This window comes from Oncorhynchus gorbuscha, linkage group LG15 (genome assembly GCF_021184085.1).
Source record: "Oncorhynchus gorbuscha isolate QuinsamMale2020 ecotype Even-year linkage group LG15, OgorEven_v1.0, whole genome shotgun sequence".
Taxonomy (NCBI): Eukaryota; Metazoa; Chordata; class Actinopteri; order Salmoniformes; family Salmonidae; genus Oncorhynchus; species Oncorhynchus gorbuscha.
The window spans coordinates 15,376,253-15,402,347 of NC_060187.1; the positions used below are offsets into that span (position 1 = coordinate 15,376,253).

The window sequence follows — 26,095 nt, forward strand, 5'->3', positions numbered from 1 at the left end:
AAACAACAGCCGACATTAACTCTTTAACTCTGTATATAGTTGACAGTTGAACTAGGAATAGACTGTCCACCATTTATGTGTTATCCAGACAGAAAAGAGAAATAGGCGAAATATCAGTTCGATTTAGAGCAATAAAGAAATGAAATCATTTATCTGAGTAAACCAGAAACCTTTCAATATAGAAATTAAAATAACACTTTAAAACCATTTAAATACAATACATAGGAAAGTTGTGCTGGACTATGGTAGATGTTTTATCTGGTCAATATGTCAATGTATTATGTCTGTTTGTAACAGTGTGTTATATGTGAAAATGTGATCGTATTATAAATTGTATTTTAGTGTTAATGGACTCTTGGAAGATTAGTCCAAATGAGGACTAAAAGATATCCTAATAAAATAAAATAAAATCACTACTCTGGGAAGGATATTATGCTCTCTCAGTAGGCACACTGGAAACTTAGATAGATGTTTGAACAGGACTGAAATCTACTCTGTTCCACTATGAAGAGAAGTACAATGAGAGAGAGAGAGAGAGTGTTTCTGCCACATCCCTGTTATAGTTTAATGTGTGGTGCCCTCTAGTGGTCATAATTATAATGTATACTCTCTCTTTCTCTCTCTCTCTCTCTCTCTCTCTCTCTCTCTCTCTCTCTCTCTCTCTCTCACTCTCTTTCTCCCTCCCTCTCCACCTATATTGTCAGTGATGATTTTGATGAGGACGGGTTCTGCCAACCGTACAGGGGAGTGGCCTGTTCTCGCTTCATAGGAAACCGCAGCATCTTCGTTGACTCTCTGCAGATGCAGGGTGAGATTGAGACCCAGATCACAGGTATGCTGCCTGCCTGCCTGTGTGTGTGTGTGTGTGTGTGTGTGTGTGTGTGTGTGTGTGTGTGTGTGTGTGTGTGTGTGTGTGTGTGTGTGTGCGTGCGTGTGCGTGCGTGCGTGTGTGTTTGTGCTTCCCTTTAATCCCTGAGTTCTGATTTTAATCAGACATGGAGTACAGGGATAAGGGTCATGCTCCAGATTTGGTAGTCTGTGTAAATCTAACCAGACACTTTCAATCCAGACTTGTGCGTGTGTGTGCGCTAGGTCCCATCAACCCTGGTTGAGTCTGTAGCTTGTCATTACTGTGGGTGAGGATGATGAGAGGATATCTGGTAGAGGGATGAGAGGATATCTGGTAGAGGGATGAGGGATGAGAGGATATCTGGTAGAGGGGTGAGAGGGATTTCAGGATGATAAAGTCACAGTATGGAACACACAGTAAGGAACACAGTATGGAACACACATGACCGACACAGTATGGAACACACAATATGGAACACACATGACCTACACAGTATGGAATACACATGATCTACACAGTATGGAACACACATGATCTACACAGTATGGAACACACATGATCTACACAGTATGGAACACACATGATCTACACAGTATGGAACACACATGACCTACACAGTATGGAACACAGTATGGAACACACATGACCTACACAGTATGGAACACACATGACCTACACAGTATGGAACACACATGATCTACACAGTATGGAACACACATGACCTACACAGTATGGAACACACATGATCTACACAGTATGGAACACACATGATCTACACAGTATGGAACACACATGACCTACACAGTATGGAACACACATGATCTACACAGTATGGAACACACATGATCTACACAGTATGGAACACACATGATCTACACAGTATGGAACACACATGATCTACACAGTATGGAACACACATGACCTACACAGTATGGAACACACATGATCTACACAGTATGGAACACACATGATCTACACAGTATGGAACACACAGTATGGAACACACATGACCTACACAGTATGGAACACACATGACCTACACAGTATGGAACACACATGACCTACACAGTATGGAACACACATGATCTACACAGTATGGAACACACATGACCTACACAGTATGGAACACACATGATCTACACAGTATGGAACACACAGTATGGAACACACATGACCTACACAGTATGGAACACACAGTATGGAACACACATGACCTACACAGTATGGAACACACATGATCTACACAGTATGGAACACACATGACATACACAGTATGGAACACACATGACCTACACAGTATGTAACACACATGACCTACACAGTATGGAACACACATGACCTACACAGTATGGAACACACAGTATGGAATACACATGATCTACACAGTATGGAACACACATGACCTACACAGTATGGAACACACATGACCTACACAGTATGGAACACACATGATCTACACAGTATGGAACACACATGACCTACACAGTATGGAACACACAGTATGGAACACACATGCTCTACACAGTATGGAACACACATGACCTACACAGTATGGAACACACAGTATGGAACACACATGACCTACACAGTATGGAACACATGATCTACACAGTATGGAACACACATGACCTACACAGTATGGAACACACATGATCTACACAGTATGGAACACACATGACCTACACAGTATGGAACACATGATCTACACAGTATGGAACACACATGACCTACACAGTATGGAACACACATGATCTACACAGTATGGAACACACATGATCTACACAGTATGGAACACACATGACCTACACAGTATGGAACACACATGACCTACACAGTATGGAACACATGATCTACACAGTATGGAACACACATGACCTACACAGTATGGAACACATGATCTACACAGTATGGAACACACATGACCTACACAGTATGGAACACATGACCTACACAGTATGGAATACACATGATCTACACAGTATGGAACACACATGATCTACACAGTATGGAACACACATGATCTACACAGTATGGAACACACATGGTCTACACAGTATGGAACACACATGACCTACACAGTATGGAACACAGTATGGAACACACATGACCTACACAGTATGGAACACACATGACCTACACAGTATGGAACACACATGATCTACACAGTATGGAACACACATGATCTACACAGTATGGAACACACATGATCTACACAGTATGGAACACACATGATCTACACAGTATGGAACACACATGATCTACACAGTATGTAACACACATGACCTACACAGTATGGAACACACATGATCTACACAGTATGGAACACACATGATCTACACAGTATGGAACACACATGATCTACACAGTATGGAACACACATGATCTACACAGTATGGAACACACATGATCTACACAGTATGGAACACACATGATCTACACAGTATGGAACACACAGTATGGAACACACATGACCTACACAGTATGGAACACACATGACCTACACAGTATGGAACACACATGACCTACACAGTATGGAACACACATGATCTACACAGTATGGAACACACATGACCTACACAGTATGGAACACACATGATCTACACAGTATGGAACACACAGTATGGAACACACATGACCACACATATAACACAGTATGGAACACACATGACCTACACAGTATGGAACACACATGATCTACACAGTATGGAACACACAGTATGGAACACACATGACATACACAGTATGGAACACACATGACCTACACAGTATGGAACACACATGACCTACACAGTATGGAACACACATGACCTACACAGTATGGAACACACAGTATGGAATACACATGATCTACACAGTATGGAACACACATGACCTACACAGTATGGAACACACATGACCTACACAGTATGGAACACACATGATCTACACAGTATGGAACACACATGACCTACACAGTATGGAACACACAGTATGGAACACACATGACATACACAGTATGGAACGCACAGTATGGAACACACATGCTCTACACAGTATGGAACACACATGACCTACACAGTATGGAACACATGATCTACACAGTATGGAACACACATGACCTACACAGTATGGAACACACATGATCTACACAGTATGGAACACACATGACCTACACAGTATGGAACACATGATCTACACAGTATGGAACACACATGACCTACACAGTATGGAACACACATGATCTACACAGTATGGAACACACATGATCTACACAGTATGGAACACACATGACCTACACAGTATGGAACACAGTATGGAACACACATGACCTACACAGTATGGAACACATGATCTACACAGTATGGAACACACATGACCTACACAGTATGGAACACATGATCTACACAGTATGGAACACACATGACCTACACAGTATGGAACACACATGACCTACACAGTATGGAACACACATGATCTACACAGTATGGAACACACATGATCTACACAGTATGGAACACACATGACCTACACAGTATGGAACACATGATCTACACAGTATGGAACACACATGATCTACACAGTATGGAACACACATGACCTACACAGTATGGAACACACATGACCTACACAGTATGGAACACATGATCTACACAGTATGGAACACACATGACCTACACAGTATGGAACACACATGATCTACACAGTATGGAACACACATGATCTACACAGTATGGAACACACATGACCTACACAGTATGGAACACAGTATGGAACACACATGACCTACACAGTATGGAACACACATGACCTACACAGTATGGAACACATATGATCTACACAGTATGGAACACACATGATCTGATACACATATATTCACATTCCCACTTTTCCCACCCAGCCGCCTTCACCATGATCGGAACGTCCAACCACCTGTCAGACCGCTGCTCCCTGTTCGCCATCCCGTCTCTGTGCCACTTTGCCTTCCCTACATGTGACCGCAGCTCTGGGACAGATAAGCCCAGGGACCTGTGTAAGGTATGATGACACGCTTCACAACTATGACTATAACTACACCAACTAGTCTCGTAGCATTAAACACAGACTGTGGCTGAAATGGGACCCTATTCCTTATTTTTCCTGGTCAAAGTAGTGCACTATTTAGCGAATAGGGAGCCATTTTTAACTGTCACACTGGTGACAAAAAAAGACACATGCAAAAATTGAAAAAGACACATGCACATGAGTAAAATCATGGAGGATAACACACAATACAGTCTGGGACTTATTTCCATTGTTAAATCATGGAGGATAACGGACAATACAGTCGGAGACTTATTTCCATTGTTAAATCATGGAGAACAACACACAATACAGTCTGAGACTTATTTCCATTGTTAAATCATGGAGAACAACACACAATACAGTCTGGGACTTATTTCCATTGTTAAATCATGCAGGATAACATGGAAGATAACACACAATACAGTCTGAGACTTATTTCCATTGTTAAATCATGCAGGATAACATGGAAGATAACACACAATACAGTCTGGGACTTATTTCCATTGTTAAATCATGGAGGATAACGGACAATACAGTCGGAGACTTATTTCCATTGTTAAATCATGCAGGATAACATGGATGAAAACACACAATACAGTCTGGGACTTATTCGAATCATGGAGGATAACACACAATACAGTCTGGGACTTATTCGAATCATGGAGGATAACACAAAATACAGTCTGGGACTTACTTCCATTGTTAAATCATAGAGGATAACACACAATAAAGTCTGGGACTTATTTCCATTGTTAAATCATAGAGGATAACACACAATAAGGTCTGGGACTTATTTCCGTTGTTAATTCATGAAGGTTAACACAAAATTAAATCTGGGAATGATTTCCATTGTTAAATCATGGTGTAAGCACACAATCAAGTCTGGAACTGATTTCATTGTTAAATCATGGAAGATAACACACAATACAGTCTGGGATTTATTTCCATTGTTAAATCATGGTGTACAGCACACAATCAAGTCTGGAACTTCAGTTGTTAAATCATGGAAGATAACACACAATACAGTCTGGGATTTATTTCCATTGTTAAGTCATGGAGGATGACAGACAATACAGTCTGGGACTTATTTCCATTGTTAAATCATGGAGGATAACACACAATAAAGTCTAGGATTTATTTCCATTGTTAAGTCGTGGAGGATGACAGACAATACAGTCTGGGACTTATTTCCATTGTTAAATCATGCAGGATAACATGGAAGATAACACACAATACAGTCTGAGACTTATTTCCATTGTTAAATCATGCAGGATAACATGGAAGATAACACACAATACAGTCTGAGACTTATTTCCATTGTTAAATCATGCAGGATAACATGGAAGATTACACACAATACAATGGACTTATTTCCATTATTAAATCATGCAGGATAACACACAATACAGTCTGGGACTTATTTCCATTGTTAAATCATGGAGGATAACACACAATACAGTCTGAGACTTATTTCCATTGTTAAATCATGCAGGATAACATGGAAGATAACACACAATACAGTCTGGGACTTATTTCCATTGTTAAATCATGCAGGATAACATGGAAGATAACACACAATACAGTCTGAGACTTATTTCCATTGTTAAATCATGCAGGATAACATGGAAGATAACACACAATACAGTCTGAGACTTATTTCCATTGTTAAATCATGCAGGATAACATGGAAGATTACACACAATACAATGGACTTATTTCCATTATTAAATCATGCAGGATAACACACAATACAGTCTGGGACTTATTTCCATTGTTAAATCATGCAGGATAACATGGAATATAACACACAATACAGTCTGGGATTTATTTCCATTGTTAAGTCATGGAGGATGACAGACAATACAGTCTGGGACTTATTTCCATTGTTACATCATGGAGGATAACAGACAATAAAGTTTGGGACTTATTTCCATTGTTAAATCATGGAGGATAACACACAATACAGCCTGGGACTTATTTCCATTGTTAAATCATGGAGGATGACAGACAATACAGTCTGGGACTTATTTCCATTGTTAAATAATGGAGGATAACACACAATACAGTCTGGGACTTATTTCCATTGTTAAATCATGGAAGATAACAGACAATACAGTCTGAGACTGATTTCCATTGTTAAATCATTGAGAACATCACACAATACAGTCTGGGAATGATTTCCATTGTTAAATCATGGAGGATAGCAGACAATACAGTCTGGGACTTATTTCCATTGTTAAATCATGGAGGATAACACACAATACAGTCTGGGACTTATTTCCATTGTTAAATCATGGAGGATAACGGACAATACAGTCTGGGACTTATTTCCATTGTTAAATCATGGAGGATAACGGACAATACAGTCTGGGACATATTTCCATTGTTAAATCATGGAGGATAACACACAATACAGTCTGGGACTTATTTCCATTGTTAAGTCATGCAGGATAACACACAATACAGTCTGGGACTTATTTATATTGTTAAATCATTGAGGATAACAGACAATACAGTCTGAGACTGATTTCCATTGTTAAATCATTCAGGATAACATGGAGGAAAACACACAATACAGTCTGGGACTTATTTCCATTGTTAAATCATGGAGAACAACACAAAATACAGTCTGAGACTTATTTCCATTGTTAAATCATGGAGGATAACACACAATACAGTCTGGGACTTATTTCCGTTGTTAAATCATAGAGGATAACACACAATAAGGTCTGGGACTTATTTCCGTTGTTAATTCATGAAGGTTAACACAAAATTAAGTCTGGGAATGATTTCCATTGTTAAATCATGGTGTACAGCACACAATCAAGTCTGGAACTTCAGTTGTTAAATCATGGAAGATAACACACAATACAGTCTGGGACTTATTCGAATCATGGAGGATAACACACAATACAGTCTGGGACTTATTCGAATCATGGAGGATAACACACAATACAGTCTGGGACTTACTTCCATTGTTAAATCATAGAGGATAACACACAATAAAGTCTGGGACTTATTTCCATTGTTAAATCATAGAGGATAACACACAATAAGGTCTGGGACTTATTTCCATTGTTAATTCATGAAGGTTAACACAAAATTAAATCTGGGAATGATTTCCATTGTTAAATCATGGTGTACAGCACACAATCAAGTCTGGAACTTCAGTTGTTAAATCATGGAAGATAACACACAATACAGTCTGGGATTTATTTCCATTGTTAAATCATGGTGTACAGCACACAATCAAGTCTGGAACTTCAGTTGTTAAATCATGGAAGATAACACACAATACAGTCTGGGATTTATTTCCATTGTTAAGTCATGGAGGATGACAGACAATACAGTCTGGGACTTATTTCCATTGTTAAATCATGGAGGATAACACACAATAAAGTCTGGGATTTATTTCCATTGTTAAATCATGGAGGATGACAGACAATACAGTCTGGGACTTATTTCCATTGTTAAATCATGGAGGATAACACACAATACATTCTGGGACTTATTTCCATTGTTAAATCATGGAGGATAACACACAATACAGTCTGGGACTTATTTCCATTGTTAAATCATGGAGGATAGCAGACAATACAGTCTGAGACTGATTTCCATTGTTAAATCATGGAGAACAACACACAATACAGTCTGGGAATGATTTCCATTGCTGTCTTCTTATTAAAATGTTATGTTGCTTTTATTATTTGTTTGACCCTCAAGTCTATCCTCTCCTCCTGTCCTCTCTGTGTAAGGACGAGTGTGAGATCCTAGAGAATGACCTGTGTAAGACCGAGTACATCATCGCCCGTTCCAACCCCATCATCCTGAAGAGACTGAAACTACCTAACTGTGAGGACCTGGCGGGACACACCAGCCCAGAGGCTGCCAACTGCATGAGGATAGGGATCCCCATGGTCGAGCCCTTCAACAAGAGTAAGAATTATATTTGAGTTGTATTGATTTATTTTGGTAGATCAGCTTTAATATTGCAGATAGACTTTGGGTTGGGCGGCAGGTGGTTAGAGCGTTGGGCCTGTAACCGAAAGGTTGCTGAATCGAATCCCTGAGCTGACAAGGGAAAAATCTGTTGTTTTGCTCCCAGCCGCTGAAGACGTGGATATCGATTAAGAACCCCCGCCCCCCCCCCCGTACTTCTCTGATACAGAGGGGTTGGGTTAAATGTGGAAGACACATTTCAGTTGAATACATTCCGTTTCTATCAAATTATTAGTTTGCATGATTCGGATGGATATGGAATGATATACTATATACACAGACAGACTATTACACATCTTCATAGCACACACCATCAACTAGAGGAAGATACTTTTGAATTATTTTTACTGTCTACCTCAACATTTTCTATTGGAGAGGTTCTGTCAGAACCCATAGGGTCCATTAACAAAAGCAGACCTGTATACTTTCATGTTAACATGGATCTGCATATCACAGTGAAGCCCATCAACAATAAAGTAAAAACGCTCTCATTTATACATTCCAATTGTCTAACAATGTTCTCGTGTTCTTCTCCCTTTGACCAGACCACAGGTGTTTCAACAGCAGTGGTTCAGACTTCCGCGGGACGGTCAGTAAGACCAAGTCAGGTCGTCAGTGCCAGCCCTGGAACTCCCAGTACCCTCACAGTCACACCTATCTGGCGGTACAATACCCCGAGCTCAGCGGAGGACACTCCTACTGCCGTAACCCCGGCAACAAGCAGGAGGGACCATGGTGTTTCACGCTGGACGAGGGGGTCCGCTTGGAACTATGTGACATCCCTGTTTGTGGTGAGATATAGAGGGGGTTTAAGAGTTTATATAGCACTAATAGCACCCTATCTGTGGTGATATAGAGGGGGTTTAAGAGTTTATATAGCACTAATAGCACCCTATCTGTGGTGATATAGAGGGGGTTTAAGAGTTTATATAGCACTAATAGCACCCTATCTGTGGTGATATAGAGGGGGTTTACGAGTTTATATAGCACTAATAGCACCCTATCTGTGGTGATATAGAGGGGGTTTAAGAGTTTATATAGCACTAATAGCACCCTATCTGTGGTGATATAGAGGGGGTTTACGAGTTTATATAGCACTAATAGCACCCTATCTGTGGTGATATAGAGGGGGTTTAAGAGTTTATATAGCACTAATAGCACCCTATCTGTGGTGATATAGAGGGGTTTAAGAGTTTATATAGCACTAATAGCACCCTATCTGTGGTGATATAGAGGGGGTTTACGAGTTTATATAGCACTAATAGCACCCTATCTGTGGTGATATAGAGGGGGTTTAAGAGTTTATATAGCACTAATAGCACCCTATCTGTGGTGATATAGAGGGGGTTTACGAGTTTATATAGCACTAATAGCACCCTATCTGTGGTGATATAGAGGGGGTTTAAGAGTTTAAATAGCACTAATAGCACCCTATCTGTGGTGATATAGAGGGGGTTTAAGAGTTTATATAGCACTAATAGCACCCTATCTGTGGTGATATAGAGGGGGTTTAAGAGTTTATATAGCACTAATAGCACCCTATCTGTGGTGATATAGAGGGGGTTTAAGAGTTTATATAGCACTAATAGCACCCTATCTGTGGTGATATAGAGGGGGTTTAAGAGTTTATATAGCACTAATAGCACCCTATCTGTGGTGATATAGAGGGGTTTAAGAGTTTATATAGCACTAATAGCACCCTATCTGTGGTGATATAGAGGGGGTTTACGAGTTTATATAGCACTAATAGCACCCTAACTGTGGTGATATAGAGGGGGTTTAAGAGTTTATATAGCACTAATAGCACCCTATCTGTGGTGATATAGAGGGGGTTTAAGAGTTTATATAGCACTAATAGCACCCTATCTGTGGTGATATAGAGGGGGTTTAAGAGTTTATATAGCACTAATAGCACCCTATCTGTGGTGATATAGAGGGGGTTTAAGAGTTTATATAGCACTAATAGCACCCTATCTGTGGTGATATAGAGGGGGTTTAATAGTTTATATAGCACTAATAGCACCCTATCTGTGGTGATATAGAGGGGGTTTACGAGTTTATATAGCACTAATAGCACCCTATCTGTGGTGATATAGAGGGGTTTAAGAGTTTATATAGCACTAATAGCACCCTATCTGTGGTGATATAGAGGGGGTTTAAGAGTTTATATAGCACTAATAGCACCCTATCTGTGGTGATATAGAGGGGGTTTAAGAGTTTATATAGCACTAATAGCACCCTATCTGTGGTGATATAGAGGGGGTTTAAGAGTTTATATAGCACTAATGTCACCCTATCTGTGGTGAGATATAGAGGGGGTTTAAGAGTTTATATAGCACTAATGACACCCTATCTGTGGTGAGATATAGAGGGGGTTTAAGGGTTTATATAACACTAATGACCCCACTTTCTATAGTGAGAGAGGGTGTTAGCAGTGTGCCAGGCTGGGTTATAAAGCTTCATAAACACTAAGTTATTATTGGGAGTCAGTGCTGCGACCTATCAAATAGACACAGTAGTTGTTATGCGTTATGTTATGGTCTGTTTAACAATAAGTGACAGTTCATTATGTTGGTAATTGACAGTGTATTTACAGTGTTTGGATTGCCTGTGTCCCATCCAGATTATAAGGAGAAGCGTGGGGGCAGTAACATGGAGATTCTGTACATCCTGGTCCCGAGCATAGCCATCCCTCTGTCCATCGCCCTCCTTTTCTTCTTCATCTGTTTGTGTCGTAACAACCAGAAGGCTTCTCGCCCCCCAGCCCCCAGACAGCCCAAACCTGTCAGGGGACAGAACGTTGAGATGTCCATGCTCACCAACTACAAACCCAAGGTATAAGTCCCCTCTCTTTCGCTCTCTCTCTTTTGTTCTATCTCTCTTTTGTTCTCTCTCTCTTTCTCTCACTCTCTCACTCTCTCTCTCCCACTCGCTCTCTCTCTCTGTTTCTCTCTGTCTCCCTCTCTCTCTCTCTCTGTCTGTCTGTCTGTCTGTCTGTCTGTCTTCTCTGTCTGTGTCTGTCTGTCTGTCTGTCTGTCTGTCTGTCTGTCTGTCTGTCGTCTGTCTGTCCATGTCTATAAGTCTGTCTTCGTCTGTCTGTCTATCTGTCTTTGTTCTGTCTGTCTGTGTCTGTCTGTCTGTCTGTCTGTCTGTCTCCTCTGTCTGTCTCTGTGTCTGTCTGTCTGTCTGTCTGTCTGTCTGTCTGTCTGTCTGTCTGTCTCTCTCTGTCTGTTTGTCTCTCTGTCTGTTTGTCTGTGTGTCTGTCTTTCTGTCTGTCTTTCTGTCTGTCTGTCTGTCTGTCTGTCTGTCTGTCTGTCTGTCTGTCTGTCTGTCTGTCTGTCTGTCTGTCTGTCTGTCTGTCTGTCTGTCTGTCTGTCTGTCTGTCTGTCTGTCTGTCTGTCTTTCTCTCTCTCTCACAGTTTCTCTCTCTTCCTTTTCTGTCTCATTGGAGCTCTTTGTAATGTGTGACAACAGTATGAGTATTTTGCCTATAAGTTAATTCATATTCTCCTGCAGATCGTATTACAGTCAACACTGCATTCTTATAATGTTATCTCTGATATATCTCTATCCACCCTGTTTAGAAGGTTATCCAGGCTGTGTTATGATGTGAGACAAAGGTCTACTCCCTGATGTTATAGCCAATCAAATCTACAGCTGTAGGGGACTGGCTCTGTCAGACAGGCCAGTGTTGTGGTCCCCGTCAAAGTCCCTGCCATCTCTGATTTAGATTGACCTGTGGGAATCTAGAAGAGTGTATCCTTCTGTAAAAAAACTAAAACCACTAACAACACAGTGTCTACTGTCAGAGTCTTTATGTCATCCCTAAATACATCTGCCCCACCACTCCTGTCCTCCTCAATGTCACCACTATCCACCGGGCCTTGCTCCAGGTCACCTAGGGTTTGTTGTTCATGACAGCATTGGCCCCGCCCAGCACAGCCTGGCCCGGTGTGCTGCGAGGCGAGGATGAGCCTGGTCTGGCCCCGGGGAGGGAGGGAGAAACCCAAACCAAAAACATCTGTTGCCCTTTGATAACAGTCACATCCCCCACCACCATTCCATTGCTAACCACTCCCCCAAACAGTCCTCCCCTCCCATCCCCCAACCCCCCCCTTAACTGGCCTCTGTCAGGAATTTCATTTTTCATCTGGGAGTTCCTGGAATCTTTCATACCCCCTTGTTGGTTTGGTCGGTGTCAATCAATTTTGGTTTATTGTCCCAGCTCTATGAAGTCCTCTTTACTGTAGTGCATTTCACTAATGAATGAAAATTATCATTCCATTTAATGTCAAGTCAATTCAGCAAGTACACTGAAATTCCAATTCTCTTCAATGCTTTTCAGCCAGGAAAATTTGGAATTGGAATTTGGTTTACTTTCTGAATGAACTGGAATTGAAATGTAATTGACCACAACCCCGATTCCCAATGTGTGATGGCAGGCTTGCTCTCCATGTACAAGGTGAGTCGTTTTGGAGTTCGCTCCATACTTTTTTGTTTGAGGGAGGTGGGATTGACAGTTTCCTGAATTCTAAGACAAACTGAAATTAAAGCCAGACTAAGTCAGTGGCAAAGAAGATAAATATCTTTAAAATGCTGATATTCAGTTGTGCTGACAACCAAACACAATTCAATATCCCAAAATATCATTCCATTTGAAATTAACCTCCGCTTGAAACCCAAGGCCTGTTGTATTGTCTATTCTTTGTTGTGTTTCTGTGTTGAATTGAAACAATAGCTGTTGATGACATTGGAAATGCTATATAGTCTCATTGATGATACATGAGTGATAAAGTATGGTCACATTTCATCTGCTCTGTTAAACCTTCTCTTTGGAATGACTTCGATAGCAACAGTGAATCTATTTTGTCTTTAAGTGGCACTATCTCAACAATCATTCTCACTATAGCACATTGGTAATAGTCATCGATAAACATCATAGTTAAGCAGGCTGGGCTTGGTTAAAACCCTGGATGGGAGACTGAAGGGTAGCTGTAGCTAGATCAACTCTCTAGTAGGAGGTGCTATAGCTAGATCAACACTCTAGTAGGAGGTGCTGTAGCTAGATCAACTCTCTAGTAGGAGGTGCTGTACCAGATCAACTCTCTAGTAGGAGGTGCTGTAGCTAGATCAACTCTCTGTAGCTAGATCAACTCTCTAGTAGGAGGTGCTGTACAACTCTCTAAGATCAACAACTCTCTAGTAGGAGGTGCTGTAGCTAGATCAACTCTTCAGTAGGAGGTGCTGTAGCTAGTAGGAGGTGCTGTAGCTAGATCAACTCTCTAGCAGGAGGTGCTGTAGCTAGATCAACTCTCTAGTAGGAGGTGCTGTAGCTAGATCAACTCTCTAGCAGGAGGTGCTGTAGACAGATAACTCTCCAGTAGGAGGTGCTGTAGACAGATAACTCTCCAGTGGGAGGTGCTGTAGCTAGATCAACTCTCTAGTAGGAGGTGCTGTAGCTCGATCAACTCTCCAGGAGGTGATGTAGCTAGATCAACTCTCCAGTAGGAGGTGCTGTATCTAGATCAACTCTCCAGGAGGTGCTGTAGCTAGATCAACTATCCAGTAGGAGGTGATGTAGCTAGATCAACTCTCTAGTAGGAGGTGCTGTAGCTAGATCAACTCTCTAGTAGGAGGTGCTGTAGCTAGATCAACTCTCTAGTAGGAGGTGCTGTAGCTAGATCAACTCTCTAGCAGGAGGTGCTGTAGACAGATAAACTCTCTAGTAGGAGGTGCTGTAGCTAGATCAACTCTCTAGTAGGAGGTGCTATAGCTAGATCAACTCTCCAGTAGGAGGTGCTGTAAACAGATCAACTCTCCAGTAGGAGGTGCTGTAAACAGATCAACTCTCCAGTAGGAGGTGCTGTAGACAGATCAACTCTCCAGTAGGAGGTGCTGTAGCTAGATCAACTCTCCAGTGGGAGGTGCTGTAGCTAGATCAACTCTCCAGTAGGAGGTGCTGCCCAGACTATTGTATTTTTTCTGATAGTGGAAATAAGTTGAAGATCTGACATTGTTTTAAAGGTACAAATTCAGCCAGTGGAGGCTGCTGAGGGAAGGATGGCTCATAATAATGGCTGGAACAGAGAAAATGGAATGGCATCAAACACATGGAAACCACTCATTCCGGCCCAGTCATTACCACAAGCCCGTTTTCCCAATTAAGGTGCCTCCAACCTCCTGTGAATTAAACATATTTTATGCTGAAATTTGTTTCCATGATGATATAATCCTGTGGTTGAAATTTCACCCTCAAAACAACTATGAAAACAACAGTTTACATTGATTCAAGTCCAATGAATTTTACATGTGGATTCCACGTCACAATACGTTGATAAATTACGTTGAAACAACGTTGAGTTAACCAGTTTGTGCCCAATGGGTCTTGGCTCCACTCTAGTTCTCATGATTCAGTCCCCGGCTGTTTTGATAATTACAGTCATCTGTCATGCCTCAAACCAAAGTTCACCTTCAGTTATTAATGGCTCTCATTTATACCACATTAATAATTACAGAGAAAATTGATTACCTGCAATTTCTGAACTATGCACTAACTTGTCAGTTTATTGTTGTTTGTGTTGGGGGCACATTGCCAGATTGTGTTGGGAGTGTGTTGCCAGAGTCTGGGCTGGCGTTGGTATATTTATGCATTTTCTGTCTGGAGCTGAAGTGATTTATTGAAGAGTTGAGCTGAGGAAAGGAGATAATGGAAACAGTATGAGACTAATAGATAATTATGACATATCCAGGCAATATTGCTCACACGCACACACACACTGGTGTATTAGGAACTTTTCCTGCCTAAAATTAGAACGAGCACCAATTGGTAGCTGTTAAATTTTAATGTCTGTCTACATACCAAGATAGTTATGAGTGTTGAATATGAGTATAAAGTTGACTGGAAATTTCAGCATGTAACACCTTCTCCCCCCTCTTTCTCTCCCCCCTCTATCTGCTTCTCCCCCTCTTTCTCTCCCCCTCTATCTGCTTCTCCCCCCTCTTTCTCTCCCCCTCTATCTGCTTCTCCCCCTCTTTCTCTCCCCCTCTATCTGCTTCTCCCCCTCTTTCTCTCTCCACCTCTATCTGCTTCTCCCCCTCTCTTTCTCTCTCCACCTCTATCTGCTTCTTCCCCCTCTTTCTCTCTCCACCTCTATCTGCTTCTCCCCCTCTTTCTCTCCCCCTCTCTGCTTCTCCCCCTCTTTCTCTCTCCACCTCTATCTGCTTCTCCCCCCTTTCTCTCCCCCCTCTATCTGCTTCTCCCCCCCTTTCTCTCCCCCTCTATCTGCTTCTCCCCCTCTTTCTCTCCCCCTCTCCCCCTCTGCTTCTCCCCCTCTATCTGCTTCTCCCCCCTCTCTCCCCCTCCTGCTCTATCTGCTTCTTCCCCCTCTTTCTCTCTCTCACCTCTATCTGCTTCTCCCCCTCTTTCTCTCTCCACCTCTATCTGCTTCTCCCCCTCTCTTCTCTCCCCCTCTATCTGCTTCTCCCCCCTCTTTCTCTCCCCCCTCTATCTGCTTCTCCCCCTCTTTCTCTCTCCACCTCTATCTGCTTCTCCCCCTCTTTCTCTCTCCACCTCTATGTGCTTCTCCCCCTCTTTCTCTCCCCCTCTATCTGCTTCTACCCCCTCTTTCTCTCCCCCTCTATCTGCTTCTCCCCCTCTTTCTCTCTCCCATCTATCTGCTTCTACCCCCTTTTTCTCTCCCCCTCTATCTGCTTCTCTCCCTCTCTTTCTCTCTCCCACTCTATCTGCTTCTCTCCTCTCTATCTGCTCCCCCCTCTTTCTCTCTCCACCTCTATCTGCTTCTCCCCCTCTTTCTCTCCCCCTCTATCTGCTTATCCCCCTCTTTTCTCTCTCCCCTCTATCTGCTTCTCCCCCTCTTTCTCTCTCCACCTCTATCTGCTTCTCCCCCTCTCTTTCTCTCTCCACCTCTATCTGCTCCCCCTCTTTCTCTCTCCACCTCTATCTGCTTCTCCCCCTCTTTCTCTCTCCACCTCTATCTGATTCTCCCCCTCTTTCTCTCTCCACCTCTATCTGCTTCTCCCCCTCTTTCTCTCCCCCCCTCTATCTGCTTCAACCCCCTCTTTCTCTCCCCCTCTATCTGCTTCTCCCCCTCTTTCTCTCCCCCTCTATCTGCTTCTCTCCCTCTCTTTCTATCTCCCCCTCTATCTGCTTCTCTCCCCCTCTATCTGCTTCTACCCCCTTTCTCTTCTCTCTCTCCCCCTCTATCTGCTTCTCCCCCTCTTTCTCTCCGCCCTATCTGCTTCTCCCCCTCTCTTTCTCCCTCCCCTCTATCTGCTTCTCTCCCTCTCTTTCTCTCTCCCCCTCTATCTGCTTCTCCCCCTCTCTTTCCCTCCCCCTCTATCTGCTTCTCCCCTCTCTTTCTCCCTCCCCCTCTATCTGCTTCTCTCCCTCTCTTTCTCTCTCCCCCTCTATCTGCTTCTCCCCCTCTCTTTCTCTCTCCCTCTCTTCTCTGCTTCTCCCCCCTATCTGCTTCTCTCCCTCTCTTTCTCTCTCCCCTTTATCTGCTTCTCTTCCCCCTCTCTTTCTCTCCCCCTCTCTCTGCTTCTCCCCCTCTCTTTCTCTCCCCTCCTCTCTTTCTGCTTCTCCCCCTCTCTCTCCCTCTCTTCTCCCCCTCTATCTGCTTCTCTCCTCTCTTTCTCTCTCTTATCTTCCTCTCCCCTCTGCTTCTCCCCTCTCTCCTCCCTCTCTCCCCCTCTCCCTCTTCTGCTTCTCCCCTCTCTTTCTCTCTCCCTCTCTCCCTCTCTCTTCTCTCTCCCCTCTGCTTCTCTCTCTTCTCTCCCCCTCTCTCTCCCCCTATCTCTCTCTCCTCTATCTGCTTCTCCCCTCTCTTTCTCTCTCTTCTATCTGCTCTCCCCTCTCTTTCTCTCTCCCTCTCTCTCTCCCTCTCTTTCTCTCTCCCCTCTATCTGCTTCTCCCCCTCTTTCTCTCTCCCCTCTCTTCCCCCTCTCTCTCCCCTCTCTTTCTCTCTCCCCTCTCTTTCTGCTCCCCTGCTTCTCCCCTCTCTTTCTCTCTCTCTCTCTGCTTCTCCCCTCTCTTTCTCTCCCCCCTCTTTATCTGCTTCTCTCCCTCTCTCTCTCCCTCTGCTCTCCCCTCTCTTTCTCTCTCCCTCTCTTCTCCCCCTCTCTTCTCTCTCCCCCCTCTTTCTCTGCTTCTCCCCCTCTCTTTCTCTCTCCCTTTATCTGCTTCTCCCCTCTCTTTCTCTCTCCCCTCTCTGCTTCTCCCCCTCTCTTTCTCTCTCCCCTCTTATCTGCTTCTCCCCTCTCTTTCTCTCTCCCCTTTCTCTCTTCTCTCCCTCTCTTTCTCTCTCCCCCTCTCTTTCTCTTCCCCCCTGCTTCTCTTTCTCTCTCCCCTTTATCTGCTTCTCCCCTCTCTCTCTCTCTCTCCTTTCTCTCTCTCTGCTCCCCTCTCTTTCTCTCTCCCCTTCTGCTTCCCCCTCTCTTTCTCTCTCCCTCTCTCCCCCCTCTCTTTCTCTCTCCCCCTCTCTTTCTCTCCCCTCCCCCTCTTTCTCTCTCTCTCCCTCCCTCTCTTTTCTCCCCCTCTCTTTCTCCCCCTCTCTGCTCTCTTCTCCCCTCTCCCCTTTCTCTCCCCCTTCTCTGCTTCTCCCCCTCTCTTTCTCTCTCTCCCTCTCTTCTCCCCCTCTCTCTCTCTCCCCTTCTCTGCTTCTCCTCCCTCTTTCTCTCTCCCCCTCTCTTTCTCTCTCCCTCTCTCTCTCTCTCCCTCTCTCTTCCCTCTCTCTCTCCCCTTTATCTGCTTCCCCCCTCTCTCTTCCCCTCTCTCCCCTCTCTCTCTCCCCCTTATCTCTTCTCCCCCTCTCTCTCTCCTCTCTCCCCTCTTTCTCTTCTCTCTCTCTCTCCCCTTTATCTCTCTCTCTCTCTCTCCCCCCTTTATCTGCTTCTCCCCTCTCTTTCTCTCTCCCCTCTCTTTCTCTCTCTTTTCTCTCTCCCTTTATCTTCTCTCTCTCTCCTCCTCTGCTTCTCCCCCTTCTCTCTCCCTTTATCTGCTTCTCTCCCTCTCTTTCTCTCTCTCTCCCCTCTATCTGCTCTCTCCCCTCTTTCTCTCTCTCCCTCTCTTTCTCTCTCCCTCTTTATCTGCTTCTCCCCTCTCTCTTCTCTCTCTCTCTCCCTCTCTTCTCTCTCTCTCCCTTTATCTGCTTCTCCCCCTCTCTTTCTCTCCCCTTCTCTGCTTCTCCCCCTCTCTTTCTCTCTCCCTTTATCTGCTTCTCCCCCTCTCTTTCTCTCTTCTCCCTCTCTGCTTCTCCCCCTCTCTTTCTCTCTCCCTCTCTGCTTCTCCCCCTCTCTTTCTCTCTCCCCTTATCTGCTTCTCCCCCTCTCTTCCTCTCCCCTTTTATCTGCTTCTCCCCCTCTCTCCCCTCTCTCTGCCCTCTCTTTCTCTCTCCCCTTTATCTGCTTCTCCCCTCTCTTTCTCTCTCCCCTCTCTGCTTCTCCCTCTCTTTCTCTCTCCCCTTATCTGCTTCTCCCCCTCTTTCTCTCTCCCTTATCTGCTTCTCCCCTCTCTTTCTCTCTCCCCTCTCTCCCTCTCTCTGCTTCTCCCCTCTCTTTCTCTCTCCCTTTATCTGCTTCTCCCCTCTCTCTTCTCTCTCCCCTCTCTTTCTCTCTCCCCTCTCTTTCCTCTCTCCTCCCTCTCTTTCTGCTTCTCCCCCTCTCTTTCTCTCTCTCCCTTTATCTGCTTCTCCCCTCTCTCTCTCCCTCTCTCTCTCTCCTCCTCTCTTTTCTCTCTCCCTTTATCTGCTTCTCCCCTCTCTTCTCTCCCCCCTCTCTTTCTCTCTCCCCTTCTCTTTCTCTCTCCCCTTTCTCTGCCTCCCCCTCTTTCTCTCTCCCCTTTATCTGATTCTTCTCTCCCCCTCTTTCTCTCTCCCCCCTCTCTTTCTCTCCCCTGTTTTCTCTCCCCCTCTCTTTCTCTCTCCCCTTTATCTGATTCTCTCTCCTCTCTTCTCTCTGCTTCTCCCCTCTCTTTCTCTCTCCCCTTTTTATCTGCTTCTCTCTCTCTCTCTCTCTCTCTCTCCCTCTCTCTGCTTCTCCCCTCTCTTTCTCTCTCCCTTTATCTGCTTCTCCCCCCTCTTTCTCTCTCTCCCCTCTCTCTGCTTCTCCCCTTCTCTTTCTCTCTCCCTCTCTCTGCTTCTCCCCCTCTTTCTTTCTCTCTCCCCTTTATCTGCTTCTCCCTCTCTCTCTTCTCTCTCCCTCTCTCTGCTTCTCCCCTCTCTTCTCTCTCCCTTTATCTGCTTCTCCCCCTCTCTTTCTCTCCCCTCCTCTGCTTCTCCCCTCTCTTTCTCTCTCCCCTCTCTCTGCTTCTCCCCCTCTCTTTCTCTCTCCCCTTTATCTGCTTCTCCCCCCTCTCTCTCTCTCTCTCTTCTCCCTCTCTTCTCCCCCTCTCTTTCTCTCTCCCCTTTATCTGCTTCTCTCCCTCTCTTTCTCTCTCCCCCTCTCTTTCTCTCTCCCCCTCTCTTTCTCTCTCCCTTTCTCTCTCTCCTCTCTCCCTCTTTATCTGCTTCTCCCCCTCTCTTTCTCTCTCCCCTTCTCTTTCTCTCTCCCCTCTCTTTCTCTCCCCTTTATCTGCTTCTCCCCCTCTCTCTCTCTCCCCTCTCTGCTTCTCCCCCTCTCTTTCTCTCTCCCCTCTCTCTGCTTCTCCCCCTCTCTTTCTCTCTCCCCTTTATCTGCTTCTCCCCCTCTCTTTCTCTCTCCCTCTCTCTGCTTCTCCCCTCTCTTTCTCTCTCCCCCTCTCTCTGCTTCTCCCCCTCTCTTTCTCTCTCCCCTCTATCTGCTTCTCCCCCTCTCTCTCTGCTTCTCCCTCTCCCTCTCCCCTCTATCTGCTCTCTCCTCTCTCTTTCTCTCTCCCTCTCTCTTCTTCTCCCCCTCTCTTTCTCTCTCCTCTCTCTTTCTCTCTCCCCCTCTCTTTCTCTCTCCCCTCTCTTTCTCTCTCCCTCTCTTTCTCTCTTTCTCTCTCCCCTTTATCTGCTTCTCTCCCTCTCTTTCTCTCTCCCCTCTCTCTGCTTCTCCCCTCTTTCTCTCTCCCCTCTCTCTCCTTTCTCTCTCTTTCTCTCTCCCCTCTCTCTGCTTCTCCCCCTCTCTTTCTCTCTCCCCTCTATCTGCTTCTCTTTCTCCTCTGCTTTCTCTCCCCTCTCTCTCTCCTCTCTCTGCTTCTCCCCTCTCTCTCTTCTCTCTCCCTCTCTTATCTGCTTCTCCCCTCTCTTTCTCTCTCCCCTTTATCTGCTTCTCCCCCTCTTTCTCTCTCTCCCCTCTCTGCTTCTCCCCCTCTCTTTCTCCCCTCTCTGCTTCTCCCCCTCTCTGCTTCTCTCCCCCTCTATCTGCTTCTCCCCCTCTCTCTCTCCCCTCTCTTTCTCTCCCCCCTCTATCTGCTTCTCTCCCTCTCTTTCTCTCTCCCCTTCTCTGCTTCTCCCCTCCTCTTTCTCTCTCCCTCTCTCTTTCTCTCTCCCCCTCTCTTTCTCTCTCCCCCTCTCTTTCTCTCCCTCTCTTTCTCTCTTTCTCTCTCCCTTTTTATCTGCTTCTCTCCCTCTTTCTCTCTCCCTCCTCTCTTTCTCTCTCCCCCTCTCTTTCTCTCTCCCTCTCTTTCTCTCTCCCCCTCTCTTTCTCTCTCTCCCTTTTCTCTCTCTCTCCCCTCTTTCTTCTCTCTCCCTCTCTTTCTCTCTCCCCTGTCTTTCTCTCTCCCCCTCTCTTTCTCTCTCCCCTTTATCTGATTCTCTCTTTTCTCTCTCCCTCTCTCTTTCTCTCTCCCCCTCTCTTTCTCTCTCCCTTTTATCTGCTTCTCCCCCTCTCTTTCTCTCTCCCCTTTATCTGCTTCTCCCCCTCTCTTTCTCTCTCCCCTCTCTCTGCTTTTCCCCCTCTCTTTCTCTCTCCCCTCTCTCTGCTTCTCCCCCTCTCTTTCTCTCTCCCCCTTTATATGCTTCTCCCCGTCTCTCTTTCTCTCTCTCCCCTCCCCCTCTGCTTCTCCCCCTCTCTTTCTCTCTCTCCCCCTCTCTCTGCTTCTCCCCTCTCTTTCTCTCTCCCTCTCTGCTTCTCCCCTCTCTTTCTCTCTCCCCTTTATCTGCTTCTCCCCCTCTTTTCTCTCTCCCTCTCTCTGCTTCTCCCCCCCTCTCTTTTTCTCTCTCCCCCTATCTGCTTCTCCCCTCTCTCTCTCTCTCCCCTCTCTCTGCTTCTCCCCTTTTCTCTTCTCTCTCCCCTCTCTGCTTCTCCCCTTTCTCTCTCTCTCTCCCCTTTATCTGCTTCTCCCCTCTCTTTCTCTCTCCCCTCTCTCTGCTTCTCCCCTCTCTTTCTCTCTCTCCTCTGCTTCTCCCCCTCTCTTTCTCTCTCTCCCCTTATCTGCTTCTCCCCGTCTCTTTCTCTCTCCCCTCTCTCTGCTTCTCCCTCTCTTTCTCTCTCCCCCTCTCTGCTTCTCCCCTCTCTTTCTCTCTCCCCTTTATCTGCTTCTCCCCTCTCTCTTTCTCTCTCCCTTTCTCTGCTTCTCCCCTCTTTTCTCTCTCCCCCTCTATCTGCTTCTCCCCCTCTCTCTCTCTCCCCTCTCTTTCTCTCTCCCTCTCTCTGCTTCTCCCCTCTCTTTCTCTCCTCTTCTCTCTGCTTCTCCCCCTCTCTTTCTCTCTCTCCTTTATCTGCTTCTCCCCCTCTCTTTCTCTCTCCCCCTCCCCCTTTCTCTCTTTCTCTCTGCTTCTCTCTGCTCTCTCTTCCCTCTCTTTCTCTCTCCCCTTTATCTGCTTCTCCCCCTCTCTTTCTCTCTCCCCCTCTATCTGCTTCTCCCCTCTCTTTCTCTCTCCCCCTCTATCTGCTTCTCCCCTCTCTTTCTCTCTCCCCCTTTATCTGCTTCTCCCCGTCTCTTTCTCTCTCCTCTCTCTCTGCTTCTCTCCCTCTCTTTCTCTCTCCCCCCTCTATCTGCTTCTCCCCCTCTCTTTCTCTCCCCCCCTCTCTTCTCTCTCCCTCTCCCTCTGCTTCTCCCCCTCTCTTTCTCTCTCCCTCTCTCTGCTTCTCCCCCTCTCTTTCTCTCCCCTTTATCTGCTTCTCCCCCTCTCTTTCTCTCTCCCCCCTCTCTTTCTCTCTCCCCCTCTATCTGCTTCTCTCCCTCTCTTTCTCTCTCCCCTTTATCTGCTTCTCCCCCTCTCTTTCTCTCTCCCCCTCTATCTGCTTCTCCCCCTCTCTTTCTCTCTCCCCTCTCTTTCTCTCTCCCTCTCTCTGCTTCTCCCCTCTCTTTCTCTCTCCCCCCTCTCTCTGCTTCTCCCCTCTCTTTCTCTCTCCCCTTTATCTCTCTGCTTCTCCCCCTCTCTCTCTCTCCCCCTCTTTCTCTCTCCCCCTCTATCTGCTTCTCTCCCTCTCTTTCTCTCTCCCTTTATCTGCTTCTCCCCCTCTCTTTCTCTCTCCCCTATCTGCTTCTCCCCTCTCTTTCTCTCTCCCTCTCTTTCTCTCTCCCCCCCTCTATCTGCTTCTCTCCCTCTCTTTCTCTCTCCCCTTTATCTGCTTCTCCCCCTCTCTTTCTCTCTCCCTCCCTCTCTTTCTCTCTCCCCTCTCTCTCTGCTTCTCCCCTCTTTCTCTTCTCTCTCTCTGCTTCTCCCCTCCCCTCTCTTTCTCTCCCTTTATCTGCTTCTCCCCGTCTCTTTCTCTCTCCCCCCTCTCTCTGCTTCTCCCCCTTTCTCTTTCTCTCTCCCCTCTATCTGCTTCTCCCCCTCTCTTTCTCTCTCCCCTCTCTTCTCCTCTCTCCCCCTCTCTGCTTCTCCCCTTCTCTTCTCTCTCTCTCTCCCTCTCTCTTCTCTCTCTCCCCTCTATCTGCTTCTCTCCCTCTCTTTCTCTCTCCCCTCTCTCTGCTTCTCCCCCTCTCTTTCTCTCTCCCCTCTCTCTGCTTCTCCCCCTCTCTTTCTCTCTCTCCCTCTCTCTGCTTCTCCCCTCTCTTTCTCTCTCCCCTCTATCTGCTTCTCACCCTGTCTTTCTCACTCCCCCTCTCTTTCTCTCTCCCCTTTATCTGCTTCTCCCCCTCTCTTTCTCTCTCCCCTCTCTGCTTCTCCACCTCTCTTTCTCTCTCCCTTTATCTGCTTCTCCCCTCTTTCTCTCTCTCTCTCCCTTTATCTCTCCCCCTCTATCTGCTTCTCCCCCTCTCTTTTCTCTCCCTCTCTCTGCTTCTCCCTCTTTCTCTCTCTCCCTCTCTCTGCTTCTCCCCCTCTCTTCTCTCTCTCTCTCTCTCCTCTGCTTCTCCCCTCTCTTTCTCTCTCCCCTCTCTGCTTCTCCCCCTCTTTCTCTCTCCCCCTCTATCTGCTTCTCACCCTGTCTTTCTCACTCCCCTCTTTTCTCACTCCCCTTTATCTGCTTCTCCCCCTCTCTTTCTCTCTCCCCTCTCTCTGCTTCTCCACCTCTCTTTCTCTCTCCCCTTTATCTGCTTCTCCCCCTCTCTTTCTCTCTCCCCCTCTTTTATCTCTCCCCCTCTATCTGCTTCTCCCCTCTCTTTTTCTCTCCCCCTCTCTCTGCTTCTCTCCATCTTTCTCTCTCCCCCTCTCTCTCTTCTTCTCTCTATCTTTCTCTATCCCTCTTCTTCTCTCCAGAGTAAGGCCAAGGAGCTCCCCCTATCAGCAGTGCGTTTCATGGAGGAGCTAGGTGAATGTACATTTGGTAAGATCTACAAGGGCCACCTGTACATGCCTGGTATGGAGCATGCCCAGCTGGTGGCCATCAAGACCCTGAAGGACTACTCCAGCCCTGGCCAGTGGGGGGACTTCCAACAGGCATGTTATTATTCATGTTACTGTGTTGTGGTAGTAATTTATGCTATCTATAATTGTTTCTTTTGATGCTCTCTGATGTTAGCTGCTGTTATTGTGTTATGAAATTCAGTCTTTAATTGGTGCTTCCGATGCTATATGATGCTCTCTGATGATCTCCGATGCTATCTGATGTCCTCTGATGGTCTCTGATGTCCTCTGATGGTCTCTGATGTCCTCTGATGGTCTCTGATGGTCTCTGATGGTCTCTGATGTCCTCTGATGGTCTCTGATGGTCTCTGATGGTCTCTGATGGTCTCTGATGTCCTCTGATGGTCTCTGATGGTCTCTGATGTCCTCTGATGGTCTCTGATGGTCTCTGATGTCCTCTGATGGTCTCTGATGGTCTCTGATGGTCTCTGATGTCCTCTGATGGTCTCTGATGTCCTCTGATGGTCTCTGATGGTCTCTGATGATCTCTGATGGTCTCTGATGGTCTCTGATGTCCTCTGATGGTCTCTGATGTCCTCTGATGGTCTCTGATGGTCTCTGATGGTCTCTGATGGTCTCTGATGTCCTCTGATGGTCTCTGATGTCCTCTGATGGTCTCTGATGGTCTCTGATGCTACCTGATGCTCTCCGATGCTATCTGATGCTCTCTGATGGTCTCTGATGCTCTCTGATGCTTTCTGATGCTATCTGATGCTATCTGATGCTCTCCGATGCTCTCTGATGCTATCTGATGCTCTCTGATGCTATCTGATGCTCTCCGATGGTCTCTGATGCTACCTGATGCTCTCCGGTGGTCTCTGATGCTACCTGATGCTCTCCAATGCTACCTGATGCTCTCTGATGGTCTCTGATGCTCTCTGATGCTTTCTGATGCTATCTGATGCTCTCCGATAGTCTCTGATGCTTTCTGATGCTATCTGATGCTCTCCGGTGGTCTCTCATGCTACCTGATGCTCTCCGATGCTTTCTGATGCTATCTGATGCTCTCTGATGGTCTCTGATGCTCTCTGATGCTTTCTGATGTTATATTTTGGTGATCTTTAATGGTATTTATTGTTTTTGGTATTCTGTTTTTCATCTGATGTTACGTTTGACATTTGACATGACATTTCCCCTCAGATATTTTTAAAGTACCTATCTACTTATCTATCTATATCTAGGAGGCATCAGTCATGGCTGAGCTGCACCATCACAATGTGGTGTGTATTTTGGGGGTAGTGACCCAGGAACAGCCTGTCTGCATGCTGTTTGAGTTCCTGAACCAGGGGGACCTCCATGAGTTCCTCATCATGCGTTCTCCTCACTCTGACGTGGGCTGTAGTAGTGATGAGGACGGGACCATCAAGTCCGTCCTGGACCACGGAGACTTCCTGCACCTGGCCATCCAGGTAGCTACCATAACTACTGTATGGGTTGAGATAGAAATAGAACATTAATGGACATTAATGTATCTATTGTACTTTACTCT

General features: G+C 45.6%; 1 protein-coding gene across 1 annotated transcript in view; it reads left to right on the forward strand.

Annotated features, from left to right (window-relative positions):
* The window catches only part of ror1 (receptor tyrosine kinase-like orphan receptor 1), a 313,742-nt gene that overhangs the window by 284,029 nt on the left and 3,618 nt on the right, over positions 1-26,095 (forward strand). Inside the window, exons 5-11 of the mRNA XM_046300198.1 lie at positions 705-832; positions 4,728-4,864; positions 8,647-8,827; positions 9,436-9,681; positions 11,514-11,725; positions 24,460-24,639; positions 25,788-26,015. Coding sequence (XP_046156154.1) covers positions 705-832; positions 4,728-4,864; positions 8,647-8,827; positions 9,436-9,681; positions 11,514-11,725; positions 24,460-24,639; positions 25,788-26,015 — 1,312 coding nt within the window. The remainder of the gene's footprint in view (positions 1-704; positions 833-4,727; positions 4,865-8,646; positions 8,828-9,435; positions 9,682-11,513; positions 11,726-24,459; positions 24,640-25,787; positions 26,016-26,095) is intronic.